Source organism: Terrapene carolina, unplaced genomic scaffold (genome assembly GCF_002925995.2).
Source record: "Terrapene carolina triunguis isolate 2854851 unplaced genomic scaffold, T_m_triunguis-2.0 Scaffold580, whole genome shotgun sequence".
NCBI classification, from domain to species: Eukaryota; Metazoa; Chordata; order Testudines; family Emydidae; genus Terrapene; species Terrapene triunguis.
This window is the reverse complement of record NW_020664931.1, coordinates 9334554-9357548: the sequence shown is the minus strand read 5'-3', so window position 1 is coordinate 9357548 and position 22995 is coordinate 9334554. Positions and strand designations below refer to the sequence as shown.

The 22995-nt window shown below is 41.9% G+C and overlaps 1 protein-coding gene across 1 annotated transcript in view; it reads left to right on the top strand.

Moving 5' to 3' along the window:
- The window catches only part of DNAH5 (dynein axonemal heavy chain 5), a 215721-nt gene that overhangs the window by 87653 nt on the left and 105073 nt on the right, over positions 1-22995 (top strand). Inside the window, exons 42-49 of the mRNA XM_026659120.1 lie at positions 2895-3071; positions 6566-6770; positions 7296-7438; positions 9534-9668; positions 10560-10682; positions 11032-11245; positions 16485-16708; positions 18650-18848. Of these exons, the coding sequence (XP_026514905.1) occupies positions 2895-3071; positions 6566-6770; positions 7296-7438; positions 9534-9668; positions 10560-10682; positions 11032-11245; positions 16485-16708; positions 18650-18848 (1420 nt within the window). The remainder of the gene's footprint in view (positions 1-2894; positions 3072-6565; positions 6771-7295; positions 7439-9533; positions 9669-10559; positions 10683-11031; positions 11246-16484; positions 16709-18649; positions 18849-22995) is intronic.

The following is a 22995-nucleotide window of genomic DNA, read 5'->3' as shown; positions in this document are numbered from 1 at the left end:
GTATTGGAGCATAAGCTTTCGTGGGTGAATGCCCACTTCGTTGAATGTCCGATGAAGTGGGCATTCACCCACGAAAGCTTATGCTCCAATACATCTGTTAGTCTTAAAGGTGCCACAGGACACTCTGTTGCTTTTTACAGATCCAGACTAACACGGCTACCCCTCTGATATATTAAATGTAACAAAAGAGGTTAGCTAGTCTGTTCACAAATAGCCTGTAGACGCTCGTAAACTGATCCTTAATCAAGAAGTTTTTATCTGATCATCAGGAACTTTGGCTATCTCCTGGTGAACATACACACCTTCTTTTGAAACATGAATTTGGCATCTTTTCATCAGGGAAAAATGATCACTGGGAATAATTGCTTTCTCTCACAAATGAAAATTTCCTTTGTATGTACATCCTTCAACTTCTGGGAGGAATGAATCAGAAGCTCAGATAGGAAGAAATGGCTATTATATTCATTGTCCCCAAATTGGTCATGAGAAACAAAGCTTCAGACAATGGAACTCTTAATCCATCTTTTCAGTAGGAAAGGCTCTCTTATCCCATTTAGGATTACCTGATCCTATACCTTGACTCTTGATTAACAAATCCTAACTGAGATTTCTGCCAGGTTACAAGCGCCTACCATCCTCCAGAATTTCCACCCCTTTTGTCCTACCCAAAAGTATGGATCAGATGGTTCACAGCTGAGTCAGGAGAGGGAAATTAACCCAGAGACCAACAGCTGCAGAGTTATGTGGTATTATGAAGGCAAATTGATCCTAATCACTGGTAGATTACCAGATTGGGGTGGTTCCTCAAGGCAACAAGCCTATATAAACTAACTGTTAAAACTATTTCTCTGGCCTTAGACCTGACCACAATATTACAAACTCTCATGACTCAGCCATTTGAACCAATGGCATCTATTTATTCTCCAGCGAATCTATTTATACTCCCTTCTCTTTGTGTGCCAGTATATTTATGCCTGTATCTGTAATTTTCACTCCATGCATCTGAAGAAGTGGTTTTTTTTACCCATGAAAGCTTATGCCCAAATAAATCTGTTAGTCTTTAAGGTGCCACCGGACTCCTGGTTTTTGTGGATACAGACCAACACAGCTACTCCTCTGATATTTATTCATATTTTCTCTCCATAAAGGAATATGCTTCCTAGCTGCAGTCAATCAGCACAACAGTCAGATGTCTCTGCTGTTAGTAGTCATGATTCTTGCTATATCTTCCAAGAGTATAGGGTAGCACTTCATGTTCTTGAGTCATTCACTGTCAGATTTGATTATTTTTTTCCATAACCAAATTAAAATTATTTTTCTTTATGCTCAAATCCTTCTTTATCCCTGAAGGAAAAAAGCATGGTATGTGCTAGATATAAGAGCTATTAAAATTATTATTAGCAGAACTGACACATTCAGGAAATAATAATCTTAAATGGTTTCTTTCCATTCTAAATCTCTTGGCCTGAAAACATCTGAATCTGCCATAGGTATTTGGATAGAGTACTGCATTGCTAAAGTATATACAACTACAGATAAATTGATTCCAAAATGGAAAAAGTCCCATTTAGCTTTTTCTTAACTTATTGTAGTACTGTTCTGAACTACAAGCATCAAGTAGTGAATGCTGTATTGAGGTGTATTAAGGAGGGGTATGTGAGGAAAAAGAGAAATTAGTATCTGGAGAAATACACGTCTACCCCAATATAATGCGACCCGATATAACACAAATTCTGATATAACACGGTAAAGCAGCGCTCCGGGGGGGTGGGGGTGGGGGCTGTGCACTCCGGCGGATCAAAGCAAGTTCGATATAACACGGTTTCACCTATAACGCGGTAAGATTTTTTTGGCTCCTGAGGACAGCGTTATATCGAGATAGAGGTGTGGAACTTGGAGACGAGTCAGACTACACAAAACCAGGGCTTTGGTGAAAAAAATGGAACTTTGGCCAGCAATATTGGTGCACCAATTACTGTCAAACACAGGAAAAATGAACTTGCAGGATAAAAGAAGAAATGGCAGTAAACACAGGAAAAGCTGCACCAAAATAAAGTATACAAACAAAAGCCTCAAGACTATCCCTTGGAACTACAGACAAATATGGAAGATGAAAGTATTCCTAGTAGAGCAACTTGGGGCTTTGCCATCCTTTATTACATCTCTATTTAAAAGGCAGTGATAAGCATAAGTATTTCTCTAAAGCTCTGACCTGATATATTGCATGTAGGGACATTAAAAAAAAGTGGATACTAAATTTTCTCCAATTTTGGCCTAGTTTGAATATGAGAGGGAGGGAGTTGAATGAGATACTATATATCTGTTGGAATCAATTAGACATAGGGTACATCTTTACTGCCAAGAGATAAACAAAAAATATCATTTTAAGACTGCATGATTGTCCTCTGAGTGGCTTCCAGACATGCTCAGCTCAGTTATTTTGAACTTCCAAACTGGGTTCTGGGGGTAAATCTGGGTGGGTTCTGGTGTAGCATCTCCCAAACATAAAAATTATTCAGGCTAAATTAACCCCTGAGTTCTACCTCTAACTCCATTTTTATATAGCCACTTTGCAGAGTTGAAATGCACTTAAAACAGCTATGCTGATTGAGAATTAAAGTGGAAGTTTTGTCTCATGAGCAGTGATGAATGACTGGCTGTGATTTTGGCCCAGTTCTGTTTTTTAATATGTGTGTGCAACTTCCACTGGGAGTTATACACATACATGAATGCAGAATTTGGCCTTCTGTTTGCATCACCAAAGAAAGGTGAATCTCAGTAAGTCAGCATGTCACCTGAGTCTGTTTTACTAAAATCTTGACAGCGTTAAAAAATATTTTGAAGTCTTGATTTGAAATTAAAGGATATTCCCTCCCTCCCCCCGTGGAAAATAGGGCTTTCTGAAAAAACGTTCTCCTCAAGAAGCTGAAATTCTGCGTCAGCTGTACATTTCATCATTCCCAGAACTCTACCGCTTCAGCATCCAGACCTTGGAATATCAGATAGAGATGCTGGAGGCCTTTGTGATCATGCAAAGCATTAACATGCTGCAGGGACTTATCCCTCTGAAGGTAAGCTGGTCAATATTTTGCCACCTATTTATTCCGATTTACGTTGTTTCGTGCTGTGTGGGTGCATATTAGAAAGCACACCAGGATATTTAGAGAAGAGACATTCTTGTGAAGATGTGGGAGCTTAAAATGTCTTACATGTAAATACCTAATTTCTATTGGAAAATGACACTTAGGATGGTCCATATTTATTTCAGTATATTTATATAGTGCTTTTTCTGATATTTTTACAATGACAATTGTAAGAATTGTTATGCAGCATCAGACAGCAGTCACTCTAACTGGTGTTTTAATAACAGGAGTCACTGGATGGCTCACAGAATGGATAATGGACTGCAGGGCATTTCACTTATAATTTCTTAAATGCAGACAAAATGTTGAATGTGGTGATCAAAAGTTAATGCTATCTGATAGATTTTTATTTGTTGTTATTTATATGAAATAAATTTTCCCTTGCACTATGTCTTAGAGGATGTGTTCAAAAATTGGCACTTTTCAGTAACCTTATTGGTAGACTGAAAAGGGCGGCCAAGGAGTAGATGTACATGGTGAACATTTTCATGCCAATAGAGATGGTTTCTTGAGACTAGGTTTGAGGCAGATTGGATTAGCAGGGCAGTCTGGGGAAACTTGCAAAGCTAGTGCCCATGCTGCTGAATATTGACTTTATGGTTAAAGAGAAGATTTCAGTTTTCAGTGTTTAGATTTTCATTAAGACTATGTCTTCACTTAAGGTGGTGTGTAGTGTACAGATACTGTACTCCCCTAGCAAAGGTATAAATAGCAGTGTAGATGGTAAGGCACTTCTTAGGTGAGTAAAGACAGCCCAGAACTTTAGAATATATATATATATACCCTATGTACATGCCCAAGCAGTGCTTCCCCTGTCTATCGTGCTGCCAGAGACTTTTACTGTTGCATGTAACTATGTACTGCATTGTGGATGTAGATCACTTTTCACTGCGATGTGTAGCTACACGTACCCTACACATTGTCACAAGTATAGACAAGGCCTAAAGGTACTGGAATGAAAAAGGGGAATTTTCAAAATGTTCAGCACTGATCTTCCTGTGCGGAACATTTCTTCATTCAGTGAAGCCAATGTCAGTTTTACTGTTGATAACCGTTCCCATTGTTACCCAGTGTCAATGGCATTGGAGAAATCCAAGTCAATGCTGTGTAGAATTGAAATATAAAAGCAGGAATAGATTCAGCAGTTTGAACATTATCTGGGACATAATTCCACAGCAATGATACTTAATCAAGAAGGTGGAAATATTAGTCTTTATCAGCCTGTTTCCTGGTTTATGCAGAATTCTTTGACAAATGCAACACTTCATCATTTTCCCTTTGATCTATACAGTAATTACTAACCATCATTACAGCAAAATTCAAGTGTACACATGATTTCATAGTTATCACCATTTTTGGCAAAGGCTGCAGCCTAATTTCTCAGTTGGAGCCCCCTATTTTAATTTCATTACAGTCACATTTGAAGGTGCACTTTGTTTCTTTGTTATTGAACTGCCAGTGCAAATACTAGCATGCGGCTGGCAAACCAACTGACTTGCTGTTGTTATCTTTCTGATAATAAATAGCTTCTTCTAAAAGTCGAATTGTTTCCATATTGTCAGGGAACTCTTGTAAGCAAACACTAACATTTGTGCAAAATTATTCAATAAGAATTTAATTAAAGACAAAATACAGGCCAATTTTTTATTTGTCTGGATTGCCTTGATGGAGGATACTGCAAAAAGACCAATGCCACATGTGACCAATTGCACTAGAACTATTCATATCTACTTATCCTTATGTGAAAACATAACTTTATTCATGTCCTTAAATGTAACATAGGGTATGTCTACACTACCCTCCGGATCGGCGGGCAGCAATCGATCCAGTGGGGGGTCAATTTATCGCATCTAGTCTAGACACGATAAATCGACCCCCGAGCGCTCTCCCATCGACTCCTGTACTCCACCGCCGCGAGAGGCGCAGGCGGAGTCGACGGGGGAGCGGCAGCAGTCGACTCACTGCAGTGAAGATACCGCGGTGAGTAGGTCTAAGTACGTCGATTTCAGCTATGTTATTCACGTAGCTGAAGTTGCGTAACTTAGATCGATTCCCCCCCACTAGTGTAGACCAGGCCATATTTAGACTAAACACCTCTGGTCTAATACTCAGTACCCAATGGCATGCCCCTTAAGCTCAGGGCTGTCGGGACATTTATTGAAAAATACAATAATATAAGATGAATAAACTTACTTCAAAGCAGCAGCACTCATCCCTTCCACTCACTTTACCATGTGTAAATCAAACCCACCTCTTTACATGCATTGCCACCATATAAAAACCCTAATCTCAACAGACTCAGCCCTCCAACTATGCCAAGTCAAATAGATGAATTTAGCAGCATGCCTGGAAGGCAAGTAAATTTGGACCACGGAGGGAGAAGCACATGCCTCCTTAAAGAAAACTGCTTCTATGAATATTGTTCTTCCAGCGCCTCCTTTTTTTTAAAGGGGATCCAGCCAAAATTGTGGCAGCATAGCACAGGGAGAGGTGTGGTACTGCAGACGGGCAAGACCCACAACATCTTTGGCTTTTTAAACTCTACCAAAATACAAATTCAGCCAGTGCAAGCCTCAGAGCACTGTTAACATATGCTGCCTCTGAGAGCCAGCATTTAATTAGCGAGCAGTTGCATACTGCATCATGTTAATTTTCCATGTATATTTAAGAGATATACCCAGGAAGAGATCTCTTAAAAGCATTACGCTATAGGCATAAAAAATAATAGGTCTCTGCCCTAAGGAACCTTGAGTATAAGGCCTGAATCCTGTAACCACATATCCATAATGCAGTGAGACTACTTGTGTCATAGTGTAACCCATTCAACATATGTATTTGCAGAGTCGGGGCTTTAATGAACTAATAAACCAACTACTCATCTTTCCCTGGGCTTCTGGAGAGAAATAAGCTATTTGTTTGCTATGGGTTTTTTCCCGATGGCTATTTTTCTGAATTAGGGAAAATAAATAATATGACACAGTATGTATTGTATCTCTTCGTTTGTGTAATGGTTGCCCAGAGCATGGGTAGGGACACCTACTGAGACTTAGGCCTGGTCCACACTACCCCCCCACTTCGGACTAAGGTATGCAAATTCAGCTACGTTAATAACGTAGCTGAATTCGAAGTACCTTAGTCCGAACTTACCGCGGGTCCAGATGCGGCAGGCAGGCTCCCCCATCGATGCCGCGTACTCCTCTCGCCGAGCTGGAGTACCGGCGTCGACGGCGAGCACTTCCGGGATCGATCCCAGAACATCGATTGCCTGCTGTCGGACCCGGAGGTAAGTGTAGACGTACCCTTATGTAAATCAAAGCTAAAGGTTTTCAACTTGGACATATAAAGCAGAGTCTGATGTAGGAATTGTTTCTTGGAAAGGCCTTAAGCCATGAAAGTAGCTAAAACAATGCTTTACCTCTCAGGAGCAAGGAGTGGAAGTAACACCAGAGTACCTGGAAAGGCTGTACGTCTTCTCCCTCATGTGGAGTGTTGGAGCATTGCTGGAATTGGAAGACAGATGCAAAATGGAGCACTGGCTTCGTAATCATAAAAAAATAAAGCTTGATCTTCCCCATATCTCAGAAGGAAGTGAAGATACCATGTTTGACTACTATGTGGCAACTGATGGTTAGTAACCCACTGACATATACCAGATAACATTTGAAGAGACATGATCTTGAAAGAGTATATTTCATAGAATTAATAGAGAAGGCACTTCAGGTTGTATACTTTCCCATGTTCCCTGACAGTTTTTGTTTTAAAATCACATTTTACTACTGGTTTTAATAAAGTTTCTCCCTGTTGCTGTAAGATACCAAAACAAGGGAAACTGACTACACAAGGAAACAGGGACTTTGTATCACAAAGTACTGTCAAATGAGCAAATGTAAGCAAGCTGGAAGGTGTTTCTCTCATCTTAAGTGTCACTTGTAACAACAGGTCATGTGGCCCTTCCCATGGGTTTTTAAGAATACTCCTTGTGAAGTTAATTGCTGATCATCATAGTGGGTGGGTTTTGCCTGTGGGACCCACTGCCCCAGACAGGGTAAGAGAACTTCATAGGTAACAATCCACTTGTACTACTAGTTGGAGAATGAGATAGAAGCAAATTCTTTGTAGCTTGGAAGTATTAATCTATTCTGTTCTGACTAGGTAAATGGATGCACTGGAGTACTCGTGTTGAAGAGTATGTGTACCCCACTAACAGCATTCCAGAGTATGGTTCCATCTTGGTGCCAAATGTCGACAACGTGAGAACAGACTTCCTTATTGAAACAATTGCTGGGCAGGGCAAGGTATCATTCTTGTTTGTGTACGTCAGTGATGTGATCTGCATGGGTGGTGGGGGAGTTAAATTATAAATGGCAACAAAATGGCAGATAAAATTCAGTGTTGATAAATGCAAAGTAATGCACATTGGAAACATAATCCCAACTATACATATAAAATGATGGGGTCTAAATTAGCTGTTACCACTTAAGAAAGAGATCTTGGAGTCATTGTGGATAGTTCTCTGAAAATATCCACTCAATGTGCAGCGGCAGTCAAAAAAGCTAACAATGTTGGGAACCATTAAGAAAGGGATAGATAATAAAACAGAAAATATCATATTGCCTGTATATAAATCCATGGTACGCTCACATCTTGAATACTGTGTGCAGATGTATTGCCCATCTCAAAAACGATATATTGGAATTGGAAAAGGTTCAGAAAAGGGCAACAAAAATTATTAGGGGTATGGAACGGCTTCCGTATGAGGAGAGATTAATAAAACTGGGATTTTTCAGCTTGGAAAAGAGACGACTAATGGGGGATATGGTTGAGGTCTATAAAATCATGACTGGTGAGAAAGTAAATAAGGAAGTGCTATTTACTCCTTCTCATAATACAAGAACTAGGGGTCATCAAATGAAATGAATAGGCAGCAGGTTTAAAACAAACAAAAAGAAGTATTTCTTCACACAATGCACAGTCAACCTGTGGAACTGTTTGTCAGAGGATGTTGTGAAGGCCAAGACTATAACAGGGTTCAAAAAAGAACTAGATGAATTCATGGAGGATAGGTTCATCAATGGCTATTAGCCAGGTTGGGCAGGGATGGTGTTCCTAGCCTCTGTTTCCCAGAAGCTGGGAATGGGCAACAAGGAATGGATCATTTGATGATTACCTGTTCTGTTCATTCCCTCTGGGGCATCTGGCATTGGCCACCGTTGGAAGACAGGATACTGGGCTAGATGGACCTTTGATCTGACCCAGTATGGCCATTCTTATGTTCTTAAATAAAATGACCTCACCGCACATTAAGCAGTGGGGGCTATTGTCTGGCTTGCAGGGAAAGGTGTGTGGGCCCTTTAGAGACTAGAGTGGAGTGATTTGCTGTGGCAGCTTGTCCAGGTCAGTGTCCCATCCCACACCAGGTGACCAGAAGAGAGGGGGAACTATTTAGGTCCACACTGGGGCAGGAAAAACCCTCTTTTACCTGGACCAGGTGGAGCAGCACCCACCTTCCCGTGCATGGAAGTAGTTAAATACCAGGCTTTGTCATGATCCATGGTGGGCATTCCACCAGTCGCTCCTTTCTCAGGGGGCTGTAAAGGACATTTCCCCTCACTGCCAGATTGGCCAAGGCAAGATGGGTTTTTTCCCCCCACCTTCCTGACAGAGGGTTACATGGCTTAGTTGGGGAAAATATGAATCAGAAGTTAGGCTATGATTTGCAACTCATTATGTAAATATGGGGCTGATATCCTGTGCAGGTACTCTGCAGGGAAGGGATAATGTGATCAGATAAAGTGGATTAGTAAATGATTTAAAGGAGGTATTCTTTAAAGGAGCAGAAACGGGGGTTCGGGGCTCCTATGACTGGTATGGCAGAGAGCCAACCAACCCTCCTTTATAGCACGCCTTAACCCTCATTTGATGGAGGAGGGTCCCAGCAGTGGGTTGGCTAGGGACTAGGATGGGTAACCCCTGCTCCCGGGTATGTGTAAATGATTATGGAACTACCAGCACTGTACACTTTTATTTGACGGGTACTTCCAGACATTTAGGAATAAGATTGCAGCCTAATTTAAACCACATCTAGTGTCTCCTGTCCTCCTTCCAGCATAGCAGGACAGTGTGGAATTATAGGTGAAAATGCGAGGATCCCCTGTTGTATAGTGGAAACTAATGACCCTTTTCCACACATACTGTTAGTTAATACACCTTGAATTATTCAGTGCAAAAGCAGCCCACTGCTTCCAGTTTGCCAATTTTTTTCTCATTGAAAGTTACATTTTTATTTCTTTGTTTCATTCCTGACAAGGATAGATACAGCGGTTGATAAGGCTTTGCTGGCACACTTGGCTTTTGCACCTCTGGGCTCATTTGAATTCTCTCCTTGTCTAGGCTGTGCTACTAATTGGTGAGCAAGGAACTGCTAAAACTGTCATCATCAAAGGATTCATGTCAAAATATAATCCTGAAAGCCACATGGCCAAGAGTCTGAACTTTTCATCTGCAACTACCCCATTAATGTTCCAGGTATAGTAATCACTCTACTTCTAATAAGATGACTGGGTTCACTGCTTTATTTGTACACCGAGAATTTGCCAGAAAGATCTCATTAAAAGAAGGCTTTCTCTAATTACAAAGATACAAACAAACAAAAGCACCAATCTACTCCAAGGGCTTCAGTCAAAATGGCCTTTCTACAGGGATGTAACTTGCTTCTCTCACAATATGTCTTTTTAAAATTGTTCATCAATTTCAGCAAATCCTCAGGAACCACATCTCTTCCAGTCATTCCAGTGGTTACTTGGTTACTCTCATGCTTTTGACACGTTATACTTCCCTCATCAAATTCTCAATGTTTCTTGATGTCTGGAAATATGCCAGTTCACACTAACTGGCTGAAGTGGCCATTAATTTTTATTGGATTGTCATTAAAACCTTGTGTAAAAGACTAAAAACTTTACAAATGTAGTTTACACTAATGGTTGTAAGTTGTGTTTATTTCATAATTGAGTTAAATCTTTCATGCAGGTGATATTTCACACAGTTATCTATGATCACAATAGTTCAAACTTAGTTTATTACACCACTCCATGGGGGGAAAAAAGGGATAATCCAACTCAGAATTCTCCAAATGGATTGCATGTACTACATCAGCAGTTATGGTTTTTAAAGGCAATTTGTGTTCAATTTGTATAGCAACCTATTACCTCACTTCAGAAACCAGTGTTCCATTTACCAATTCTACAAAGCCAGTGGCATTTCTTAGTGGAAATCTCCTCAAAACAGTCTGAAGAGTACCCATGTATGCCTTCGCTATTGAAGAGTTCCTGCTACTAAATGGGTGCATTTAAAAAGAATAAACTATCCTTTGATGGAGAGGAACTGTACAGCTTTAGGTAATAAAGTTTTTTCTTACAGCGTACAATAGAGAGTTATGTGGACAAACGCATGGGGACGACATATGGTCCTCCTGCAGGCAAGAAGATGACTGTCTTCATTGATGATGTGAATATGCCTGTAATCAATGAGTGGGGAGATCAGGTTAGTTAAGTATTGAAATTTGGCTTAATGCTGATCTGTTGTTTTTCTGTCTCCTTGTGACATAGATGACATGGCTCCCCACTCTGGTCAGGTTATTGAGGTATTTGAAATACATGTGATTATTTTCTTCTGAGCTCCCTCCTCTAGATATTACCAGAGGAAAGGGTGATCCAATCCCACCTATTTCTGATAATTTATAAATGTTGTTTTCTTCATGGCAGAAGAAAATGTAGTGTTTTTTAAGACAAGGAAAATCTGTCTCTTAGTTACAATTTTTGGGTACTCATAAATAATTTTGCATGCCGTTGTGCATCAGGGAGATATTCTAATCCTAACGGGCTCTTTATAGGTCACCAATGAGATAGTTCGACAGCTGATGGAACAGAATGGGTTCTATAACCTGGAGAAACCAGGGGAGTTTACCAACATCGTTGATATCCAGTTCTTGGCAGCCATGATCCACCCTGGTGGAGGTCGCAATGACATCCCACAGAGACTAAAGAGACATTTTTCCATATTCAACTGTACTCTGCCGTCCAATTCTTCCATTGACAAGATCTTTGGTAAAATGAAGACTCATTTTAGAAAGTGTTGATTGAAACAGTTAGAATTGGGGTGCCAAATTTTGTTTGTCCCCCCCGTACTTTAAAGGGAAATCTTAATTTTTTGTATGTGGGGAGTGGGGGGTCTTAAATATGTGTACCCAGGTTTTCCTAGAACAGTGGCTCTCAATTTTTCCACGTGTGGTTAGTGATTAGGACTCACTTAAATCCCAAACTACTTTGGGATTACCAAGGACTGGGGTACATGAACTCATTGGCTTTTGGTGGTAGTGCTGGAGGAGTTGGTGGGGAGTGCTGGGGCTGGTTAGTGCTGGTGGTTAGTGCTCAGTGGGATTTCAACTGATTTTTTTTTTTTCAGCCCTTGATCTCCCCCTGTTGCCCACTCCTTGGTCATGCCCTGGAAGCTAAAAACAAACAAACAAACACAAAACCAAATCTCTGCCTTAGACTAAGATTCTAAATTTACTCCTGGGGGAATTCTGCACCAAAAAATTAAAAATTCTGCACACAATATTTTAAAATTCTGCAAATTTTATTTTGTCAAAATAACACTACATAATTATGGCAGTTTCAATTATTTTGGTAATTTATTTCAAAATACCTGTCAGCAAGTATGTCTGTAACAATAAAGACACACACAAAAATTCCTTCAGGAGTAGAGAGTTAAAGTAACCCCTATGACAACCCAGTTCTTCTTCGAGTAGTGTCCCTGTGGGTGCTCCCACTGTAGGTATATGTGCGCCCTGTGTGTAATCGGAGAGTTTTGGTAGCAGTGTTCCTTGAGCCCTCACATGTGCCCTCCCTCCGTTGTGGTCTGCCTCGAGGCTATTTAGCACTGCATGGGCGAACCCTCCTCACTTTCTTCTCTACCACCTTTGGCCTCAGACAGAATGAGCAGTTGTCCCTTCCTTATCTGTGTCATTAGCATAAGTAGTGTTTGTTTTGTTACCTTTGTTCTTCTTAAAAGTACTTAGGCTAGTGTTTCCTTATTTTATTTTATTCCTTTGGGTTAAAAAAAAAGAGAGAGAGAGAGAGAAAGGAAAAGAACTTCAGTTTCCTGCCCTGTCTGAAGGGCATTCCCCACTCCCTCCCCCGACATCTAGTAGACTCATAATTTTTTTTTCCAGTTAAAAAAAAAAAGTAAAGAAGACTGCTAGAGGATGACAACCCCCTGCCCAGGGGCATGCCTGGCTCTCTCTGCTCCAAGCAGTGCCTCTCCTGCCAGGAGTCAGTTCCTGTAATGGCCAGACACACTCACTGTGCCTGGGAGAGCCTCACAGAGTGCTTTACCTGCCACAGCTAAAATGGAAGCCTCACAGGAGCTGGGAGCTGAAGTTAAAACTCCTCCCTATGGAGAAAATACTTCAGTCTGCAGGGGACTCCGGTGGGTGCTGACCCCGGATAATCCCCGGAGCCTTCACTTCAAAAGGGGTCGAGTCGTGAAGAGGAGAGGAGGAGGAGAAGAAGAAAAATAAAAAAGGCCACCAGCAGACTTCCCTCGGAAAGGCTCGTAAAAAGGGCTCCTCCGAGCAACTGGCCAGCCAGAGGGGTTCCCCAGTGCGGCCATCTCAGCACCGATCCAAACACATGGGTTCCAAGTAGCTGGTCAGCCAGTGGGGCTTCCCAGAGTGGCCACCTCAGTGGGTCGGCACCACAGCTCTGAAGCATGGCACCTGAGAAGGGGCCCCCAGCTGTGAGCTCTGCTAGGGTATCCTCCAAGGTTCTCTTCATTGTAGCGGCCTACTAACCCCGGTACAGTGACTGGACTATATCAGCACCAACCTTGATGCAGTACAAGTGAGAGCGTTACTCTCGCTACCCACATTTACCACCCTGGGACACGTCTCCCTAATACGCTGAGGAGCTCACCTACACAACCACAAGGTTCAGGACAAATGGCATTTCACAGAAATGACCTTCCATATCACTCTTTTGGGGCTAAGGGCTGTCAGGAGTGCCTGTGCACACTTTCTGCCTTTCATCAAAAACAACACACAAAGGACATGATGGACTTAATGTGACCTGTATGTTTTGTATAAATCGCCAAGGGGCTGCCAGATTTCCCTCCCTCTACAAGACAGCACTCAAACTTTGGAATTGATGCACCCATCACAATGTGCTCATCTCAGCTGTCTATCTACCAGGGATACAGAACGTGATGGCTGACAGTCTCAGCTGAAATTTTCTCATGACAATGAGTGTGTACTGAATTCAGAGGTGCTTCAAAATATATCCGCCCTTTGGGGAATCCTGACTATGGATCTCTTCACTGCTTAACAGAACAAGAAAGGTCCTTGTTACTGCTCCAGGGCTGGCCTGGGGAAACATTCACTGGCAGTTGCCCTCATCTTCCCATGGGACAGGGCCCACTTGTATGTCTTTTCCCAGTTTCCTACTCTATCCAAGATTCTGTTGAAAATTCAACGAGACAAAGCGAGAATTATTCTGATTGCCCCTCTTGTCCATGACAAGTCTGGCTCCCTTACCTCACACAGATGGCAATATGTCCTCCTGTTTCTCTTCAGCCCATTCCTCACCTGCTCTCTCAAAACAATGGGCTGACCCTTAACCCCACCCTGCAGGTCCTCCGCCTCCAAGCTTGGCTCCTTCTTAGTTCCAAGGCTTAGAGGCAGAATGCTCTGTCAAGCTGAAAGACGTGTTGCAACACAACCAAAAGCTGACCACTCGACATACTTATCTACAAAATGGAAACAACTCCAAGTTTGTGTCATTCCAAACACACAGACCCAACCTCATCTTTCCTCCCTCTGTTTTTGCACTACATTTTAAACTCTCACTCAGCTCCCTTAAGGTACATCTCACGGCGAAAACGGCTTCCCAGTTGGTGTTTGTTCACCCACTAATGCGTACATTCTTTAAGGGCATTGGGAATCTCTTCCCGCATGTGACACCACCCGCTCCAGCCTGGGACTTTAACCTAGTTCTCAGGGCTTTGACTAGACCTCCCTCCGAGTCCAGGGCAACTTGTTCTCTCTTACCCCTGTCCATGAAGACAGCATTTCTAATTGCCATCACCTCAGCTAGGCACATAGGAGAAATAGCGGCCCTGGTGGCACATTCATCATTCACAGCCTTTTTTTTTTTTTTTAAAGACAAAGTAACTCCAAGGCCATATCCCAAGTTTCTCCCTACTTTCGCTGCACTTTCCATATGAATCAACAGATCCATCTCCCTGTTTTTTCCCAAAACCACATTATGACAACTGGGAGACAATTGTGCATATGCTAGATATTAGAAGGACATTAGCTTTCTACTTGGACAGGACTAAAGACTTCAGGAAATCCCCTAAACTCTTCCTTTCGTCCACAGAAAGATCCAAAAGCTCTGTGATATCAGCTCATAGACTATCCAAATGGGTCTCTGGTTGCATTAATCACTTATCAAGGGTGCAACTTGCTTCCGTCAAGAGTCCATACGCACTCCACGAGGTCCGTTTCTACCTCAGTCACATTCCGTAGGGATACCCCTATCTCAGCAATCTATAGAGCGATGACTTGGGCCTCTGCCCATACTTTCGCAGAACATTATGCGATCACTGAAGATTTGGCCGCTGACTCCATCTTTGACTCCACAGTACTCTTTGTAGTAAAAGACTCCACTCTGAAGTCCCAGCCTCCAGTGGTGGATACTGCTCGGGAGGCAGCTACAGTGGAGCACCCATAGGGACACTACTCAAAGAAGAAGAGGAAGTTACTCACCTTGTGCAGTAACGATGGTTCTTTGAGATGTGTGTCCCTATGAGTGCTTCACAACCCGCCCCCTCCCTTCTACTTCGGAGTTCTCAATAGGGCTCTGCGGTAGAGAAGGAAGTGAGGGGGGTTTGCCCGTGCAGTGCTAAATAGCCTCGAGGCAGACCACGAGGGAGGGAGGGCACATGCGCGGGCTCAACGAACACTGCTACCAAAAATCTCCGATTAGAGGCGCAGGGGCGCACATACACCTACAGTGGAGCACCCATAGGGACACACTCCTTGAAGAACCATCATTACTGCACAAAGTGAGTAACTTCCTCTTCTTGCTTCTCTGCCCCTTCCCCCCAGAGCCCAGCTGGGGAGCCAGACACTCACCCCCACCCCAGAGACCAGCTGTGGGCCCCCCGGCCCAGACACTTACACCCTCTACCCCACAGAGCCCAGCTGCAGCTCCCCACCCCGGCCCAGACACTCACAGACCCTACCCTCCCAGGGATCCAGAGGGAGAAACAGCCTGATGCAGGGTCCCAGGCTTGCACAGAGTTTCCTGAGTGCCGCCTCCTTCCTTCAGGGTATTCTGAGAACTACAGCTGCTGGGAACCCTCCAGTTCCCTCCCTCTCCCCCCAGCCTTGCCTTCTATTTATGAGCTGGGCTCTGCCGGATCCAGCAGCCCCTAGTGGTGGCCAACATCTCTGCAGCCCATTTCTATGTGGGGAAAAAAGGAAATTCTGAGTGCCCAACATTAATTTCTGCAAAATTCTGCATTGTGCAGTGACGCAGAATTTCCCTAGGAGTAAACTGTGAGTAACATTGGCACAAAATCAAAATGGTGTCCATTTTTAAATGGACTTTCTGAGGTAAAATTTGACCCAAAACTAAGGCCTTGAACAAGTATCATTTTTTACAAAACCCAAGGGAGTAGAGAGGTTTCCATGATTTAGCCCCGTAACATTTTCAGTGGAAACTATATTTTTCTTGTTGAAAAATCCAAATTGAGTCTCTGCTCAGGTTTGACTTGGAATGTTCCAACTCAACGTGAAGTTCACCAACTGATTTATAAACTCAAGAAAATAGTCTTACAATGGGACATCTAGATCCAAGATTCTGAGGCTGGCACCAAAGTTGTCCCTGGAAAATCTGCACGCTCCACAGTTACATATGAAAATACAGGATTTCTGTGCACATTTGTTGCATGTGCAGGTGCTACATGTTTACACTGCTGCACACATCCGCAAAAATTTTGCAGAAATAACTTTGACCCTGGACTTAAAATAATTGGTGTCTGGTCCTTAGCCTATTGCTCCCAATGCAGCCCAAGAGGTGCATTTTATAGCTTAGCTAGGCTGCAGCATTTTGGTTTATTTCAGGGGACATGAGGTGAAGGTGCAAAGAGTATTGCTGTCTTACATGTACAGGTTGTCTGTGCCTGGAGTTATTCAGGAATAGCTGTTCCAGAATAGCTCCATGTGTAGACGAGCCTTATTTTAGTAACTGCCCTTTAAACCATCAGTTTTGCTTTTCGCAGGTGTGATTGGCGTAGGGCATTATTGTAGTCAGCGGGGCTTCTCAGAAGAGGTGAGAAGATCAGTAGCCAAATTGGTGCCACTGACACGCAGGTTATGGCAGATGACCAAGATCAAAATGCTACCCACTCCAGCCAAGTTCCATTATGTCTTCAATCTACGAGATCTCTCAAGGATTTGGCAGGGGATGCTAAATACCGTATCGGAAGTAATCAGTGAACCTAATGTAAGTAACATACAGCTTTCTTTCATGGAGTTAGCATATTAAGTAGCAATGGGATGAAGACTTTAACTGATTCTTTGGTGGTTCAGTATAAAGTAGGAAGCCTCTGTCTCTACTTGTTATCACTTTTCTTATTAAATTGTAAGATCGTCAGTGGTTTTGTTCTGTGTTTGTACTCTGTCTAGGACAGTAAGATCCTGTTCCATATCTGGGATTCCAAGGTGCTTCCTCAATACAAATAATAAATAATAAGCATCAGTGATGAAACAATACTGTGATACTGAAGGCTAAATTGCTAAGTTGCCAAAGGATTTTATGGACATACAATGTAGCAAAAGAACAGAAACCAGTTTGTTACACTGTCTGCATCAGTTTTGTGGTCTGTTTTACTTACTGATAAATGTTAACTTATTTCAATTTTTAAAATTCTGGAGAAAAATCAAGCTTTTTAAAATATTCAATTTTATAAACATACATAGCAGCAAACTATTCAGTGTATTAATGACAAATAATTTTATTCTTAAGGTATAGGATGCCTTGAGGTTTTCAAACCATGTAATTGGCTGAAAGTTGATTTTTGGCTTAAAGCTATAAGGATATGTCTATACTTCAGTCTGAGGTGTAGTTGCAGCATGGGCAGACATACCCATGCTAGCTTTACCTGTACTAGCACAGCCAAACATAGCAGTGGAGAAACAGCAGCACAAGCGTCTGCATGGGATAGCAATGCCTGTAAATACCTGGGATCCCCAATATGCTTGTCCAGCCCCATCTGAAGGCTGTACCAGCACACCTACCCTTTTATTTCTAGCTGTGCTAGTGTGCGTACAACGAACATGGGTATGTCTACCCATGCTGCAGTCATGCCCAGGATTGCAGCATAGACATATCTTAAATGGAAGAGGGAATAACACTGGACTGTAACAAGTCTTTCTGTATTTCATTACTGTACGATCCACACTCCTTGTGAAAAATAAGATACTTGACGTAAATATTTCCCTCTTAATTTTTCAATTTTCCTTTTGAAAAGCCAATTTTCTTTAATACTGAAATATAAAGTTGAGTCTTCAATGCAGTGACTATCCCTCTGCAGATGAATCATTATCCAACCATCTCCACTGATGGTGCTGTCAGAAGTAGCATATAAAAGTGTGGACACCAGCTTATGAACCAACACGTATGATTTGTGAGTGGGAAATAGATCTGTTAGCAAACTGGGTAGTCAGCTATTGAATTTGCTTGTAAAAATATGCTTGGCATTCATAAAGTCTGTTTTTGGCCATGCAATAATTGGACACATAATTATGTAGTTTGAGAGGCTAGACTGAGGCTTCATCTAATACTTTGTCCTGAATGTGAAGTGTCTCTTTTTTTTTTTGTAAACTGGACATACACTTAAGCTGAGATGAAGCTGAATCAAAGTCTGACAAAGAATACTATTTCAGCTTCCCTTGTAAGGAGTAAAGCATTACTTTGTATTGTCTAGAGGTAACGCGATACTGTACGGAACAACAGTGACAAAACTCTAACCTTGCTGAGATATGGCTGTGAAGAGCACAAGTGCCTCTGTTCAGGGCCGGCTCTGACTTTTTTGCCGCCCCAAGCCAAAAACCCCCCCAAAAAAACAGGGCGCAGGGCGGCTGGACCCGGAGGCAAAGCCAACCCCCCCCCCCAACAACAACAAAACCCCACCCAGGGCGCAGGGTGGCCGGACCTGGAGGCAAAGCAAAAAAAACAAAACAAAAAACCCTGGGTGCAGGGCGGCTGGACCCGTAGGCAAAGCAAAAAAAAAAAAAAAATAGGGCAGCCGTGCCGCCCTAAGATTGGACGGAATGTCGCCCCTTAGAATCTGCCGCCCCAAGCACGAGCTTGCTCGGCTGCTTCCTGGAGCCGGCCCTGCTCTGTTACAAACTTAATCAATTGAGATGTTTGTTTTATGAACAGGTGTTGATAAAGTTGTGGAAGCATGAATGTAAGTGTGTTATTGCTGATCGTTTCACAACCCCAGCGGATGTAGATTGGTTTGATACAGCTTTGGCAAAATTGGTTGAGGAGGAATTCGGTGAAGAGAAAAAGGCTTTAGTGGATTCGGAAACTGATGCTTACTTTGTTGACTTCTTAAGGGATCCACCTGAAGCAACAGGTAACTACAGAAACTTGATGCAAGAAGAGTTAATGGTGTTCTGGTAATTTATCACAATGGGTGTGGGGAGGGAAAGATACAGTAAATGCTTATGTAGAAAAGACTTCAGAATGCATATTATAAACACCCTTCAATGCCCAGCCAGCTCTTCTGGTTAGTTCACAAGGCCATGGTCCCAACTCTTGTCTATCCTTTTTGTGGTAGCTAATGTTGCCAGTTGCATTTATGCCCAGCGCCCGTGTAGGGATAGAAGTGGAGAGCAGATAATCTGGATAATGGCTGGGCATAATCTGTCTGGCACATGGGGTCTGTTGCAAGCATAATGCTATAATGATGCAATCCAGAAGGATGTTCTGTAACATGAGTCCAGTATATAGTAACCACCGATGATTGCAATACTTGAACTAAAACTGTATAAATAGTTATTACACTTACTAACCCCTATCCCACCCCTCAACTAGTACACAAAAAAGCCCAATTTTGACTAATCCATTAATGTCAGGTAAATGTAATTTACCTGCAACCATTACTGATGTGTGTGGCCTTCAGTGTTTTCTTGTTACATTACTAATGACTCCTATTAAATTGTCCTTTTCACTTGTTGCATAGTCTCTCCTACGTGTTTCAAATCAAAATAATGTTTTACATCTTATTTACACAATAGTTATTTTGGTATTTGTATTATTTATAAAATACCTATTTTCTTTCACTTGCTTTGTTCATTTTTTCTCTTGCAAGAAAAGTTATGCATAATGAAGGCCTATTCATTAGGTACTATTTTATAAGGAAGCTAAATTGCTTTACAGTGCAATTGAAGTAGCTCAAAAATGGGCAAATGATACAATTTTGTGTTCTGTTTCACTGTGTTTGTATGAATTGCTTTGGTTTTGGGAAAGGCCATTATTAAACTATTTTGAGGTCAGTCAGCTACTCCCCTCCTCATAAATGATGTATACATAGAGGTACCACAATGACTAGAATAAACCAAGTAATGCTCTGAACCAATGCTGGAAAACAGACTCCTAAATGATATGGCAGGTGAGAGCAATAAGGAAGAATTGTGCAGAGAAATGTATGAAAGGAGTAGAAAATATAGACCCTGATTTAGGAAAGTGCTCAAACATGTGCTTAAATATTTTGTTGTATTGGGAACACAAAACACAGGGAATAGATGAAGAATGAGCAAGCAAGAAAATAAAAATATGTAGTAGAGTACAAGAGAGAGATTTTGATTTGTACATTTAACTTATTAATTATGATAGTGCCTGATGGTCAACCAAGAATGGGGCCCCATTTTGCTAGACATTTTGTGGTAGACAGTCCTTGCCCTGACACTTGTTTTTGCATTAGCATACACTGTGTGCATGCTGAAAACTTGTACTTCTTTGAGTGCTGGTACCTGTGTGTATTACACTGTGAGTACACATGCGCACAGAGTCAGAGAATTCTTGAAAGCTGTGTCCGTTGGGTCATGCATGCGCTGTTGCCGTCCTCTTGCCTCCAATTGAGGAGATAAAGGGCAGAGTGGACTGACCGCCTCTCTAGTTCCTTCTTATCACCGCATGGCCTGGGTTGGAACCTCCACTGTCTGGAGTTTCATCTTCCTTTAGTTTGGATCTGTACATACATATGTATATATTTTGTAAATTGGACAAGGTATGAGTCAACCCCATTGCCTCCAACTGGCCCAGTTCTTGTTCCTGAGCCTCATACACATGTTACCTTGGTCAACGATCAACATTCAGTCCTTTTCCAATCTCATGACCCAGGGGAAAGACAGAATCAAGCATCTTAACCCCCAAGCACTCCATCTCAGGGTGAGGTGTTTGGATGGGTGTCAACTCTCGAACGTTCATGCTCTGGAGCTGTGCAAAGCATCCTTACTAACAGTAGAAAAGATTCCACTAGAATATTCTACTTAGTCAAGTGGAAGTGTTTCTTTGTCTGGGCACAACAGAAACCCATGAGTTGTGAGTATTCCCCTTATTCTGGACAATCATCTTTCTCTCAGAACAGCTGGGATCCGCCTGTCACCAGTGAATGTGTATCACCCATCTTCTCATGGTTATTCAATTTTTGCTCACTTACTGACTACTAGATTCTGAAAGGTCTAATCAGAGCCTTTCTGTCAGTAAGGAAATCTGCTCCTCAATGGGACTTAAACCTTATTCTTTTGGTGCTCTCTTAACCTCCTTTTGAACGACTAGCTACATGTTTCATTTCTCTTCTGTCCATGAAGATTACATTCCTGATAGCCATCAACTCAGCCAGGAGGGTGGGCGAGCTTGGAGCATTGATGATGGATCTGCCTGACACCATATTCCATAGAGACAAGGTGTCATCACGTTTACATCCTAAGTTCACCCACAAAGTAGTTTCAGAGTTTCACTTGCACCAGTCACTTCACTTGTGTTTTTTCTGAAACCACATGCATTGGAAGAAGAGAGGAGACCTCATTCCCTCAACATGTGATGAGCCTTAACCTTTTACCTGCGAAAGATAAAGGCAATCAGAAAAACTCCCAGACTGTTCATTGCTGTAGCGGAAAGAGTTCAAGGTCAAGCTAAATCCTCTTAGAGGGTCTGCAAATGGAGCCTCTATCTCTGCTATCAGCTGTCTAATTGTCCTCCCCCTCATGGGATGAGGGCTCATTCTACAAGAACACAAGTGATATTAATGGCATCTCTTCAAGAAGTACCTCTATTTGACATTTGCAGAGCAGTTGCATGGAGTTCCATCCACACATTTGTGAGACAATATGCTTTAGTACAGGACTCCTCCACTGATGCATCTTTTGGGATGGCAGTACTTCAAATGACTTTGCTGCCTGCATCCTGGCAGCCTCCTCCTTCTTTAGTACTGCTTGTCAGTCACCCAGAGTGGAATACACATAGGGACCAGCAATCAAAGAAGAAGAGAAAGTTACTCACTGACTGTGTAATAACTGGAAGTTCTTCGAGATATGTGGACCTATCTGCCCTCCTACCCCTCTGCTTCAAAACATTCTTGGATTTATGGTAGAGAAGGAACTGGAGGAGGGGTTGGTATGCTCAACCCTTAATCTCCTTGATCAGAGGCACGAGGAGAGCGAGTGTGCCTGTGTGGACCAACTGACACTGTTTTCAAGAGTTCTACAATTGCGTGCATGAAGTGCATGAGTACACAGTGGAATACAAATAGGGACCACACATCTCAAAGAACCTCCAGTTACTATAAGGAAAGTAACATTCTTCTTTGTGAAACAAAACGCAAGTAAAGAGAGGAGACTATAGGACATAAGGCTATGAAATGAACATTTAAAATTCTTCCTCTGCATATCTATTAGAGTTACGTGCCTTTAACCAAGACACTTATCTACATTCTTTGACAAAGTAGGAGGTTCTCATTTTTTAGTGGCTGATTGTACTTCTTGTGCTTGTCAGAGCCCTGAGAACCCTCCCAATTACCTTTCTTTACAGCTCTCACTTATTCTCAGACTGAAGCTAATGTTCTGCTAGTCAAATGGGTCACAAGACTCAGCTTTCTCCCTCAGACCAGGGCCGTAGAAGCAGTGAGGACAGTCAGCTGTTTCCTGCTATATTGGAGTGTAAGAACAGGAATTGAGTTTGGATGTTGCATGGATTTTTTTTAGACCTGTTGATTAATCACAGTTAATTCCTGCGATTAACTAAAAAAAAATGAATCACGATTAAAAAAATTAATTGTGATTAATCACAGCTTTAATTGCACTGTTAAACAATAGAATACCAATTGAAATTTATTAAATATTTTTGGATGTTTTTCTACATTTTCAAATATATTGATTTCAATTACAACACAGAATACAAAGTGTACAGTGCTCACTTTATATTATTTTTATTACAAATGTTTGCACTGTAAAAAATAAAAGAAATAGTATTTTTCAATTCACCTCATACAAGTACTGTAGTGCAATCTCTTTATCATGAAAGTGCAACTTACAAATGTAGATTTTGTTGTTGTTGTTACATAACTGCATTCAAAAACAAAACAATCTAAAACTTTAGAGCCTACAGGTCGTCTCAGTCCTACTTCCTGTTCAGCCAATCGCTAAGAGAAATAAGTTTGTTTATATTTATGGGAGATAATGTTGCCTGCTTCTTATTTACAGTGTCACCTGAAGGTGAGA